This window comes from Scyliorhinus torazame, chromosome 6 (genome assembly GCF_047496885.1).
Source record: "Scyliorhinus torazame isolate Kashiwa2021f chromosome 6, sScyTor2.1, whole genome shotgun sequence".
Taxonomy (NCBI): Eukaryota; Metazoa; Chordata; class Chondrichthyes; order Carcharhiniformes; family Scyliorhinidae; genus Scyliorhinus; species Scyliorhinus torazame.
In genome coordinates, this window is record NC_092712.1 from 34,241,179 (window position 1) to 34,256,363 (window position 15,185).

Sequence of the window (15,185 nt, forward strand, 5' to 3'; positions counted from 1 at the left end):
TGTGGTTAGTGTGCCTTTCTGCTCCATCTTTACTGTGGCTCTGAAGTCGAAGGTTCAGACCACAGAGAGTCCTTTCACAGTAACTGGGAGGGGTCAAAATATGTAAAATTCTAATTTCTCTTCTCCTTTCCTGCAGGTGTTGTTTTACTCTATAGCAACATAGGAACAGGAGGAGGCCATTCAGCCCCTCGAGACTGCTCCACCATTTAATGAGAATATGGCTGATCTGTGACTGAACTCCATCTACCTGCCTTTGGCCCATGTCCCTTAATATCTTTGCTGAACAAAATTCTATCGATCTCGGATTTAAAATTAACAGCTGATGGAGAATCAACTGCTATTTGTGGAAGAGATTCCAAACCTCAACCCCTATTGTGTGGAGATGTGCTTCCCTAGTTCTAGAATCTCTAGAATCTCTCATTGGTGGAAACAGTTTATCTTTATCTACCCTGTCAATACCTTGAAGTCTTCGACCAGATCACCCCTTAACTTTCTAAATTCTAGAGAAAACAAGCCTAATTGTGTAATCTCTCGTCATAACTCTACCCCTGAAGCCCGAGTATCATTTTAGTAAACCTATGTTTACTAAAACATAGTTTTACCGTGGGCAGCACGGTAGCATAGTGGCTAGCACAATTGCTTCACAGCTCCAGGGTCCCAGGTTCGATTCCCGGCTTGGGTCGCTGTCTGTGCAGAGTCTGCACGTTCTCCCCGTGTCTGCGTGGGTTTCCTCCGGGTGCTCCGGTTTCCTCCCACAGTCCAAAGATGTGCGGGTTAGGTGGATTGGCCATGCTAAATTGCCCTTAGTGTCCAAAATTACCCTTAGTGTTGGGTTGGGTTATGGGGGATATGGTGGGGGTATGGGCTTGGGTAGGGTGCTCTTTCCAAGAGCCGGTGCAGACTCGATGCAGACTCGACTGTAAATTCTATGATTGTGTGTTGCACTCCCTCCAGGGCCAAAATATCCTTCCTAAGGTGTGGTGCCAAGTGGGGTCTAACCAGGATTTTGTAAAGTTGCAGCATAACTTCTGCATTCTTATACTCCAGTAACTTCACATAGTTATTAAAGATGCCAAGGGGTACGGGGATAGTAGGCAAAGTGGCATTGAGGTGGATGATCAAGCATAGGCCAGTTGAATGGTGGAGCAGACTTGAGGGTCTTACTCCTATTCCTGCTCCGATTCCTATTCTTGTCATTCTGGCTTTTCATTTCCAATGAAAACATTTTTAAAATTCTGGGTAACTTTCTACACAAATCAACGGAGCCCCTAGCAATCCACCAAATGACTTAACTTCATGTAGATAGTGAGTGCCTCGGGTTATTTAACAAAAGGGGGAGCATGTGGGTTACTCTGGGTGGTGTTACTGGGTTATGGGGATAGGGTGGAGGTGTGGACCTTGGGTGGGGTGCTCTTTCCAAGAGCCGGTGCAGCCTCGATGGGCCGAATGGCCTCCTTCTGCACTGTAAATTCTATGATGTGCACACATAGACAGACAAACACATAGACACACACACAAGGATACTCACGGACACACGCACATATAGACGCACGCACACACACGGACACTCACAGACACACACACACACACATATAGTCGCACACACACAGCCACTCACAGACATACACACACACATATAGACGCACACACACGGACACTCACAGACACAGACACACATATAGTCGCACACACACGGACACTCACAGACACACACACACACATATAGACGCACACACGGGCTCACAGACACACACATATAGACGCACACACAATGACACTCACAGAAACACACATATAGACATACACACGCGGACAGACATTCTTATATAGACGCACACACACAGGCACACACACACACATATAGACGCACACACACGGACACTCACAGACACACACACATATAGACGCACACACACGGGCACTCACAGACACACACACACACATATAGACGAACACACACGGACACTCACAGACACACACACACACATATAGATGCACACACGGGCTCACAGACACACACATATAGACGCACACACAATGACACTCACAGAAACACACATATAGACATACACACGCGGACAGACATTCTTATATAGACGCACACACACAGGCACACACACACACATATAGACGCACACACACGGGCACTCACAGACACACACACATATAGGCGCACACACATGGACGCTCACAGACACACACACATATAGACGCGCACACACGGGCACTCACAGACACACACGTTTAGACGCACACACACGGGCACTCACAGACACACACGTTTAGACGCACATACGGACGCTCACAGACACACACATATAGACGCATACACACGGGCACTCGCAGACACACATATAGACGCACACACACGGGCACTCACAGACACACACATATAGGCGCACACACATGGACGCTCACAGACACACACACATATAGACGCACACACGGGCTCACACACACACACATATAGACGTACACACGTGGACAGACATTCTTATACAGACGCACACTCACAGACACACACACACACATATAGGCGCACACACATGGACGCTCACAGACACACACACACACATATAGGCGCACACACATGGGTGCTCACAGACACACACATATATAGACGCACACACGGGCACTCACAGACACACACGTTTAGATGCACACACACGGACACTCCCAGACACACACGTTGAGACGCACACACGGGCACTCACAGACACACACATATAGGCGCACACACACGGACACTCACAGACACACACATATAGACGCAGACACGGGCTCACAGACGCACGCATATAGACGCACACACAATGACACTCACAGAAACACACATATAGACATACACACGCGGACAGACATTCTTATATAGACGCACACACACAGGCACACACACACACATATAGACGCACACACACGGGCACTCACAGACACACACACATATAGGCGCACACACATGGACGCTCACAGACACACACACATATAGACGCGCACACACGGGCACTCACAGACACACACGTTTAGACGCACACACACGGGCACTCACAGACACACACGTTTAGACGCACATACGGACGCTCACAGACACACACATATAGACGCATACACACGGGCACTCGCAGACACACATATAGACGCACACACACGGGCACTCCCAGACACACACATATAGGCGCACACACATGGACGCTCACAGACACACACACATATAGACGCACACACGGGCTCACACACACACACATATAGACGTACACACGTGGACAGACATTCTTATACAGACGCACACTCACAGACACACACACACACATATAGGCGCACACACATGGACGCTCACAGACACACACACACACATATAGGCGCACACACATGGACGCTCAGAGACACACACACACATATAGGCGCACACACATGGGTGCTCACAGACACACACATATATAGACGCACACACGGGCACTCACAGACACACACGTTTAGATGCACACACACGGACACTCCCAGACACACACGTTTAGACGCACACACGGGCACTCACAGACACACACATATAGGCGCACACACACGGACACTCACAGACACACACATATAGACGCACACACGGGCTCACAGACACACACATATAGACGCACACAGGCACTTACAGACACACACATATAGGCGCACACACAAGGACACTCAGACACACACATAAACGCACACACGGGCTCACAGACACACACATATAGACGCACACATGGGCACTTACAGACACACACATATAGGCGCACACACAAGGACACCCAGTCACGAACACATAGACGCACACATGGGCACTCACAGACACACACATATAGACATGCACACACGGGCACTTACAGACACACACATATAGGCGCGCACACAAGGACACTCACAGACACACGCACATATAGACACGCACACACGGGCACTCACAGACACACACACACACCTACAGAATCACACACAAGGACACTCACAGACACACACAGATAAACACGCACACACGGACACTCACAGACACACACATATAGACGCACACATGGGCACTTACAGACACACACACATAGATGCACACACATGGACAGACATTAATATATAAACGCATACACACGGACACTCATAGACACACACATACATATAGACACACACACACGGACACACACACATATAGATGCACACACACGGACAGACATTCACATATAGACGCACACACACATGGACACTCACAGACACACACACATATAGATACGCACACACGGACACTCAGACACACACATACATATAGACACACACACGGACACACACACATATAGATGCACACACACGGACAGACATTCACATATAGACGCACACAGGCACACTCACAGACACACACACATTGACGCACACATATAGGCGCACACACACAGACACTCACAGACACACAGATATAGACGCAAGGACACAACAGACACACACATGTGGGCGCAAACACAAGGGCACTCACAGACACACATATATTGACGCACACACATGGACACTCACAGACACACACACACACATATAGACACGCACACACGGACACTCAGACACACACATACATATAGACACACACACATGGACAGACACACATATAGATGCACACACACGGACAGACATTCACATATAGACGCACACAGGCACACTCACTGACACACACATATTGAAGCACACACAATGACACACACAGACACATACATATGGGCGCAAACACAAGGGCACTCACAGACACACACATATTGACGCACACATATAGGCGCACACACACAGACACTCACAGACACACAGATATAGACGCAAGGACACAACAGACACACACATATTGATGCACACACATGGACATTAACAGACACACAGATATTGACGCACACACATGGACACTAACAGACACACATATTGACGCACACACATGGACACTAACAGACACACATATATAGACGCACACAAACAGGGACACTCACTGACACACACAGATATAGACACACACACACGGACAGACACACACATATAGACGCACACACAGGGTCAGACATTCACATATAGTCCAGTAAGTCCAAAGATGTGCAGGTTAGGTGGATTGGCCATGTTAAATTGCCCGTAGTGTCCAAAATTGCCCTTAGTGTTGGTTGAGTGGGGTTACTGGTTTACTGGGTTATGGGGATAGGGTGGTGTGGGCTTGGGTAGGGTGCTCTTTCCAAGAGCCGGTGCAGACTCGATGGGCCGAATGGCCTCCTTCTGCACTGTAAATTCTATGAATCTATGAATCTATAGACGCACATGCAGGGGCACTCACAGACACACACATATAGACACACATATATGGGCACTCATAGACACAGACACATATAGATGCATACAGACGGATACTCACAGACACACACATATATAGACGTGCACACGGACACGGACACACACATATGGCGGGGGGGGGGGTGAGTCACTGGTACCAATAGATACGCACACAATATGACACATACACAGATGGGGACACACATACATAGACGCACACACAGATACACAGTCGCACACATACACAGCCACACATAGACACATACACGTAGGCACACATACACAGACACATAGACACACACACACACATGTGGACACATACACGGACACACACATATACACACACAGACACATACATACAGACACACACACTCGTAGACCACATACGCAGACACACACATTCCACCAAGATTCCGAAATCCTGAACTTTCTTTTTCTCCTTCTTAATCCAAGGATTCAAATGGTTTCTCCTGCGGCTTAGTGGCTCAGCCCTTTCCAGACTGTTGTGAGTTCAAGTCCCACACCAGAAACCAGAGCACTAAATCTAGGTTGGTATTTTTAAATGCAGTAAAGAGGGAGTGTTACACTGTCAGAGGTGCTGTCTGTCACATGAGACATTAAAATGGTTTCCTACATTAAAACAACCAATGCACTTCGAAAATTACTTCTGCTTTAGAGTGCTTTTGAACGTTCTGGTGCATGGTGCCATATAAATGCAAGTTTTGCCTTTTGGTGAAGCGGAATGAGGTGGGGGGGGGGGGGAGGGGGGAGTGGGGGAGGTAGGGTTTGATTCTGAGATTGGGAAGAAAATTAATATTTTCTGACATCTTCGAAAATATTAAAAGTTAGTGACTGGCCAGGGCAAATTGTTCTGTTTTTTCCCCTCAAATTCACTGAAGACTATTGTTGTTTTTCTCTTCCAGTGAGGTTTTCTTTGTTACCCCTGTGATGATGAGCAGCACTAACGTGGAGGGGACGTCCAACAACTCAAGCTATTATGACGAGGATTATAACTACACTGATTTTGACTTCACTCCCTATCTTCCCTGTGGGAAGGATGAAGTCAATGCCTTTGGGAAGATCTTCCTCCCGGTCTTGTACATCACGGCTTTTGTTTTCGGAATACTAGGCAACAGCTTCCTGGTCCTTATGATACTCAAATACCTCAAGTTGAAGACAATGACTGACATCTATCTGCTGAATTTGGCCATCTCCGATTTCCTGTTTGCTGTCTCCCTCCCCTTCTGGGCCACGTACGTGACCACGGAGTGGATCTTTGGGAATGCCATGTGCAAAATAATCAGTGCCGTCTACAGTGTGAATTTCTACAGTGGTATCTTCTTTATAGCCTGCATGAGTTTGGATATGTATCTCCAAATCGTCCACACGGTCTCCATGAAGAACCATAGGACAATCTTCAAGAGCATTGTCATTAGTGCTGCAGTTTGGGCCCTGGCAATGATTGTTTCAATCCCTGAATTCATATTCAGCGAGTCACGAAGAATCGGCGACAGGTACACCTGCCTAAGTCACTATGGCAACGATCAACATGGGATCTGGCAGGCAACAATACAACTCCAAGTCAACGTCATTGCGTTTATCATTCCATTTTTTGCCATGATCTTCTTCTATGCTCGGATCACCTCGGTCCTACTTAAGTCCAAATCCTTCGGCAAGGACAAAGCCCTAAAACTGGTCATCATGTTGGTCACTGTGTTCTTTGTCCTGTGGTTCCCTTACAATATTGTCCTTTTCCTGCATTCGCTGGAGGACCTCGGGGTGATTGGCAACTGCGAGGTGAGCAAGAGGCTAGATTACGCCCTGCAGGTAACCGAGTCAATCGCCTTCACCCACTGCTGTTTCAATCCACTCCTCTACGCTTTTGTCAATGAGAGATTTCGGAGACACCTGAAGAATATCTTGATGAAGGTGATCCAGAAGGTCGGCTGCAGAAAGGAGCTGGGGGTCGTGGTTCCCACTGCAGAGCGCAGTGAAACCAGCAAACAGCAATGCTGCATGTATTCTGACGTGGAAATGACTATGGTGCAGTAGTGGGGTCATAAAGGGGTGTCGGGAACGCAAGGTCGATTAAAACTCTGTTCTCATGTTCCAAAACACGTGGCATTGGATCTTCTCAGAGCTATTATAATTTGCCAGTACGTACAGAAAGTTGTGAACTGCATGCTAAACTAACCCGACCAAACTATTGTGAAATCCCATCGCATTTTGATAGCCTGAAATCCCTGGGAATTCTACTATCCATTGACACACCCCTATCGTGTGAGACCACTTTCAGCACATGTCCTCCAATCTAGCCATTTCATTCTTCCTCAGCTCCTGCACTGCTGAGCAGAGAGAGGGTTAATCTAAAGGAAAAGAATCCTGCACCACCCTTCGAATAGAGAGGGATAGTCTGAATTTAGACATGCTGCATAGTCTCTAAAAAAATGAAGGACTATTGAAGATGTGCTTGGAAAGCCGAAAATGACTTTAATACTTAATGACTTGCTGATTTCGATTCTCACTATTAAAATTCACCCTTTAGCCAGAACCTGCAGACCATTTCTTCAGTAATTACAGCTCACAAAGAACAAAGAAATGTGCAGCACAGGAACAGGCCCTTCGGCCCCCCAAGCCTGTGCCAACTATGCTGCCTGACTAAACTACAATCTTCTACACTTCCTGGGTCCGTATCCCTCTATTCCCATCCTATTCATGTATTTGTCAAGATGCCCCTTAAATGTCACTATCGTCCCTGCTTCCACCACCTCCTCCGGTAGCGAGTTCCAGGCACCCACTACCCTCTGCGTAAAAAACTTGCCTCGTACATCTACTCTAAACCTTGCCCCTCTCACCTTAAACCTATGCCCCCTAGTAATTGACCCCTCTACCCCAGGGAAAAGCCTCTGACTATCCACTCTGTCTATGCCCCTCATACTTTTGTAGACATCTATCAGGTCGCCCCTCAACCTCCTTCGTTCTAGTGAGAACAAACCGAGTTTATTCAACCGCTCCTCATAGCTAATGCCCTCCATACCAGGCAACATTCTGGTAAATCTCTTCTGCACCCTCTCTAAAGCCTCCACATCCTTCTGGTAGTGTGGCGACCAGAATTGAACACTATACTCCAAGTGTGGCCTAACTAAGGTTCTATACAGCTGCAACATGACTTGCCAATTCTTATACTCAATGTCCCGGCCAATGAAGGCAAGCATGCCATATGCCTTCTTGACTACCTTCTCCACCTGTGTTGCCCCTTTCAGTGACCTGTGGACCTGTACTCCTAGATCTCTTTGACTTTCAATACTCTTGAGGATTCTACCATTCACTGTATTCCCTACCTGCATTAGACCTTCCAAAATGCATTACCTCACATTTGTCCGGATTAAACTCCATCTGCCATCTCTCCGCCCAAGTGTCCAAACAATCTAAATCCTGCTGTATCCTCTGACAGTCCTCATCGCTATCCGCAATTCCACCAACCTTTGTGTCATCTGCAAACTTACTAATCAGACCAGTTACATTTTCCTCCAAATCATTTATATATACTACAAAGAGCAAAGGTCCCAGCACTGATCCCTGTGGAACACCACTGGTCACAGCCCTCCAATTAGAAAAGCATCCTTCCATTGCTACTCTCTGCCTTCTATGACCTAGCCAGTTCTGTATCCACCTTGCCAGCTCACCCCTGATCCCGTGTGTCTTCACCTTTTGTACTAGTCTACCATGAGGGACCTTGTCAAAGGCCTTACTGAAGTCCATATAGACAACATCCACTGCCCTACCTGCATCAATCATCTTAGTGACCTCCTCGAAAAACTCTATCAAGTTAGTGAGACACGACCTCCCCTTCACAAAACCATGCTGCCTCTCACTAATACGTCCATTTGCTTCCAAATGGGAGTAGATCCTGTCTCGAAGAATTCTCTCCAGTAATTTCCCTGCTACTGAAGTAAGGCTCACCGGCCTGTAGTTCCCTGGATTATCCTTGCTACCCTTCTTAAACAGAGGAACAACATTGGCTATTCTCCAGTCCTCCGGGACATCACCTGAAGACCGTGAGGATCCAAAGATTTCTGTCAAGGCCTCAGCAATTTCCTCTCCAGCCTCCTTCAGTATTCTGGGGTAGATCCCATCAAGCCCTGGGGACTTATCTACCTTAATATTTTTTAAGACACCCAACACCTTGTCTTTTTGGATCTCAATGTGACCCAGGCTATCTATACACCCTTCTCCAGACTCAACATCTACCAATTTCTTCTCTTTGGTGAATACTGATGCATGTATTCATGTAGTACCTCGCCCATATCCTCTGGCTCCACACATAGGTTCCCTTGCCTATCCTTCAGTGGGCCAACCCTTTCCCTGGCTACCCTCTTGCTTTTTATGTACATGTAAAAAGGCCTTAGGATTTTCCTTAACCCTATTTGCCAAAGACTTTTCGTGACCCCCTTCTAGCCCTCCTGACTCCTTGCTTAAGTTCCTTCCTACTTTCCTTATATTCCACACAGGCTTTGTTTGTTCCCAGCCTTTTAGCCCTGACAAATGCCTCCTTTTTCTTTTTGACGAGGCCTACAATAGCTCTCGTTATCCAAGGTTCCCGAAAATTGCCGTATTTATCCTTCTTCCTCACAGGAACATGCCGGTCCTGAGTTCCTTTCAACTGACACTTGAAAGCCTCCCACATGTCAGATGTTGATTTGCCCTCAAACATCCGCCCCCAATCTATATTCTTCAGTTCCCGCCTAATATTGTAATAATTAGCCTTCCCCCAATTTAGCACATTCATCCTAGGACCACTCTTATCCTTGTCCACCAGCACTTTAAAACTTACAGAATTGTGGTCACTGTTCCCGAAATGCTCCCCTACTGAAACATCTACCACCTGGGCGGGCTCATTCCCCAATACCAGGTCCAGTACCGCCCCTTCCCTAGTTGGACTGTCGACATATTGTTTTAAGAAGCCCTCCTGGATACTCCTTACAAACTCTGCCCCGTCTAAGCCCCTGGCACTAAGTGAGTCCCAGTCAATATTGGGGAAGTTGAAGTCTCCCATCACCACAAGCCTGTTGTTTTTACTCTTTTCCAAAATCTGTCTACCTATCTGCTCCTCTATCTCCCGCTGGCTGTTGGGAGGCCTGTAGTAAACCCCCAACATTGTGACTGCACCCTTCTTATTCCTGATTTCTACCCATATAGCCTCACTGCCCTCTGAGGTGTCCTCCCGCAGTACAGCTGTGATATTCTCCCTAACCAGTAGCGCAACTCCGCCACCCCTTTTACATCCACCTCTATCCCGCCTGAAACATCTAAATCCTGGAACGTTTAGCTGCCAATCCTGCCCTTCCCTCAACCAGGTCTCTGTAATGGCAACAACATCATAGTTCCAAGTACTAATCCAAGCTCTAAGTTCATCTGCCTTACCCGTAATACTTCTTGCATTAAAACATATGCACTTCAGGCCACCAGACCCGCTGTGTTCAGCAACTTCTCCCTGTCTGCTCTGCCTCAGGGCTCCACTGTCCCTATTCCCTAGATCTCCCTCAATGCTCTCACCTTCTGACCTATTGCTCCCATGCCCACCCCCCTGCCATACTAGTTTAAACCCTCCCGTGTGACACTAGCAAACCTCGCGGCCAGGATATTTATGCTTCTCCAGTTTAGATGCAACCCGTCCTTCTTATATAGGTCACACCTGCCCCGGAAGAGCTCCCAGTGGTCCAGATAACGGAAACCCTCCCTCCTACACCAGCTGTTTGGCCACGTGTTTAGCTGCTCTATCTTCCTATTTCTAGCCTCACTGGCACGTGGCACAGGGAGTAATCCCGAGATTACAACCCTAGAGGTCCTGTCTTTTAACTTACTGCCTAGCTCCCTGAACTCCTGCTGCAGGACCTCATGCCCCTTCCTGCCTATGTCATTAGTACCAATATGTACAACGACCTCTGCCTGTTTGCCCTCCCCCTTCAGGATGCCCTCTACCCGTTCGGAGACATCCTGGACCCTGGCACCAGGGAGGCAACATACCATCCTGGAGTCTCTTTCACATCCACAGAAGCGCCTATCTGTGCCCCTGACTATAGAGTCCCCTATTACTATTGCTCTTCTGCGCTTTGACCCTCCCTTCTGAACATCAGAGCCAGCCGTGGTGCCACTGCTCTGGCTGCTGCTGTTTTCCCCTGATAGGCTATCCTCCCCGACAGTATCCAAAGGAGTATACCTGTTCGAGAGGGAGACAACCACAGGGGATTCATGCACTGACTGCCTGCCCTTTCTGGTGGTCACCCATTTCTCTGCCTGCACCTTGGGTGTGACCACATTTATATAACTGCGATCTATGACGCTTTCCGCCACCTGCATGCTCCTAAGTGCATCCAATTGCTGCTCCAACCGAACCATGCGGTCTGTGAGGAGCTCCAGTTGAGTGCACTTTCTGCAGATGAAGCCATCCGGGACGCTGGAAGCCTCCCGGACCTGCCACATCTCACAGTCAGAGCACTGCACCCCTCTAACTGACATTGCGTCAATTAATTAAAATTAAAAAAAAAAATTTAAAATTTATATATTTTTAACAATTTTTAAAAAAAGTTACTGTTAACTATCTGTTTCCTAGCAGTAGATTTCTGATATAAATGCGAAAGCTAAATATAGTACTCTCCGATCTCTGGCTTAGATACCCCTCTAAATTATAATTAAGTAATTATGTTTAATTAGTTACCAATGCTTAATTTAAAAAAATTTAGTGTAGATTCCCAACCAGCCACTCAGGTCACAGCTTTTCTGTGATGTCACTTCAGTTTCCCCCGACACACACAATTTGAAAAAGGTATAAAAGTAAAAATGAGTAAAAATCACTTGCTTACCCTCTTACCTTCTGAGTGTCTTAGATGTTCTCAGGTTCTCTCCCTGACAGAGACTGCTCCTCCTCCTCCGAACGGCTCCCGAAACTAGGCCGCGATCTTTTAAAATCTCCGCTCTGACTCGCAGCTCCTGCGCTTTTTAAATCTCCCGCGCTTTTTAAATCTCCCGGCTCTCTCTCCTCTCGCGCTGTTTTCAATGTCCCGGCTCTCTTTCCTCCCGCGCTGTTTTCAACAGCTTACGTAGTTGCCCGCTCTCCCACTGAATCCTCCCTATTCATTTCACTACATGTTCTGTAGCCATACATGTGAGAATCTGTGAGTCAGGTTGTTTAATGTCTATCACGTTGGGTCTGCTGCGATGATGTTTGTCTTCTAACCCTCTGCTTTGGTTGATAACTGTCGTGTCTGGTTGGCTTAATCACTTTGAACGTGACTTCGGTTTTTTTTTCAAGCTTAAAGTTCAAGCGAACCTGTGCCTAAAGGAAGTAGAACGAGGGAAGAGACACTACATCGGAAACAAACTGAGTGTGCACGGCACAATACAGAACCTTCTCAGAATTATAATTGGAGATCTTTTCAGGGAAGTGATAAACTGTGCCCAATCCACTTGACCCTCTCTATGGCAGAGGTGCACTTCCCAGGGATTTTAATGGGATAGTTAGTCAGCTGAAACAACACCAGGTTGAATCTATCTGGCGCCGTTAATGCAGTAAGGTGCCTCAAAGTAGTTCTGAGGAACTTAATCAGACTTTGAGCCAAAAATGGGGACATTGGGCGTCCCCTAGCGAGCGTATTTAGCCACGTATTTCCCGGCACTCGCAGTGCTGAGAAACACGTGGCTATTCAACACGTCCCGCGTTGAATAAGGAGCCGTATGGGGCGGCACATAGCCCCATTTTGTGCAGTGGGGAGCTCCGCTCGCTGGAGCTCCCCATTGTCGCAAGAGAGCGGGAAACCATTTTATATGGCGTCCCGATCTCCGAGGCCCCCAAAACAATCCGTGACCGCCCACCCCAGCTTGAACACAATATGGGAGGGTCCCCGGCCCCCTCCCACACCCATGCCAGGCAGCCCCGGGCCAATCATGCGCTTGCATGAAATGGCAGCAGTTGGCAATGCCCATGCCAGCTGGCACCAACAGTGCCAGGGCACCCCCCTGCCCAAAGGGCACACAGATGCAGACCTCCAATCCCCTGGGGGACCCCCAATGAGTGCCTTTCTGTCTGGTCCCCATTTGCCCGAGGTCCCTGAGGCAAAGGGGTTGAATCCAAAGCCTCAGGTACCTTTGGAATCAGCAAACATTAGAGTGAGGCTTACTGCTTCACAAGATTGCATATTACTATCACAAAGTGCAGGGATAAAATTATCGAAATTCCAGCCGTTTGCTTTATCAAGCTTCAATTAATAATAATAATCTTTATTATTGTCACATGTAGGCTTACATTAACACTGCAATGAAGTTGCTGTGAAAATCCCCTAGTCGCCACATCCGTCGACCCATCTACTGTCACCCCATTTCTCTGGCCTTTCACCAAATCCCTTTCTAGTCTTCATTTTCAAATACTTTCTGCTTCAAAAGATGTGAGAATCTGCCTCAAACAATAACTCGCTGTAACAACCCTCTCTGAGAAAAATAACATTGGAAATAGTCACATGGCAAGACTTTTAATGTGAATCTGTCAGGTAAACTGAGTCTGGAGGACAACATTCCTTCTCTGCTTTGCTACTAAGATCATACTTTCCTGTGGTAGGCCAGTATCTGACAGGTTTCTTTCACGTTACATTGTTCTGGGATGCATAGGGGAGCTCCACGTCAGGAAGGTGAACATTAGTAACCGTTACCCCTCCTGGAGTTCTTCTTTTAAAACAATGAATCAGTAAAATCCTGTGCATAATGCAAAGTTAATAAATGTATACGCAAGCATCAGCGAGCAAGAAAGTCTTTTATATCAAAAAGAGCTACCTGTGTAATAGCCAATTTGACCTATCTTATCTTCGGATGTATCTTAAACCTACAACAAATACACATACATGAGAATGAACATCGCAATGTACATTCAGGCATGGCACATATCAGAATGTACCTCTTTGAGAAATCAATAAATCTCTAAAGAAATGTATCGATACAACGTACGTGTTGAGTTCATTATTCTTAGTTCAGAACTACAGGAACCTCCTACAGGACCTGGTATTACACTCGATCCCCTGTGGTCAGTGAACTGCTTATGTCTTATTAGCTGACTTTACACTTTGGCATTGTCACAAGGTGAATTAAGCCTGAGGGGATTTATGGGACTGCATGGGCAGACTGCATTTTATCAGATAGAATGAGAGTGGTTTGAAGCTGTGCTGATTGAGGTGTCATCCAGCTTTTCCCAGCTCCACATATGGGTAAGTGGTCAATTGCATATCGCCCATCATTTTGGTGCGACAGGTCCCATTTCAGATTCACAACGGCGTCTGCATTGCATACGTCTGGACTTCTGGCGCTGTCTGCATTGGATGCCATTATGGCAGAGTGTGTGATTAATATTATTTGGGGAAAGTTAAATTACCTTGATCTTCACAAGATTGCGACATTATCACAAAGTTCAAGGATAAAATCATTGAAATTCCAACCGTTTGCCGTGTGCGGCACAGCGGCACAGGGGTTCGCACTGTTGCTTCACAGCTCCAGGGTCCCAGGTCCAATTCCTAGCTGTGTGGAGTCTGCGCATTCTCCCCTTCTCTGCGTGGATTTCCTCCGGGTGCTCCGGTTTCCTCCCACAAGTCCAAAGCAGGTTGGGTGGATTGGCCACGCTAAATTGCCCTTAGTGTCCAAAAAGGTTAGGTGGGGTCACTGGGTTAAGGGGATAGGATGGAGGTGTGGGCTTAAGTTTAGGGGAGGGGCTGGTTTAGCACAGGGCTAAATAGCTGGCTTTTAAAACAGACCAAGGCAGGCCAGCAGCGTGGGTTCAATTCCCGTACCAGCCTCCCCGAACAGGCGCCGGAATGTGGCGACTAGGGGATTTTCACAGTAAC

The 15,185-nt window shown here is 47.3% G+C and overlaps 1 protein-coding gene across 4 annotated transcripts in view; it reads left to right on the forward strand.

The window, feature by feature from the left end:
- LOC140424746 (atypical chemokine receptor 2-like) overlaps positions 1–14,293 on the forward strand; it is a 28,755-nt gene extending 14,462 nt beyond the window's left edge. For 3 of the 4 annotated variants that reach the window (XM_072508117.1, XM_072508115.1, XM_072508116.1), the window contains exon 2: positions 6,228–14,293. In XM_072508117.1, the coding sequence (XP_072364218.1) occupies positions 6,253–7,356 (1,104 nt within the window). In that variant the 5' untranslated portion in view covers positions 6,228–6,252 and the 3' untranslated portion in view covers positions 7,357–14,293. Of the gene's footprint in view, positions 1–5,757; positions 5,853–6,227 lie in introns of all 4 variants that reach the window. The other variant, XM_072508114.1, reaches the window with a different exon arrangement.
- Positions 14,294–15,185: the final 892 nt, after the last annotated feature.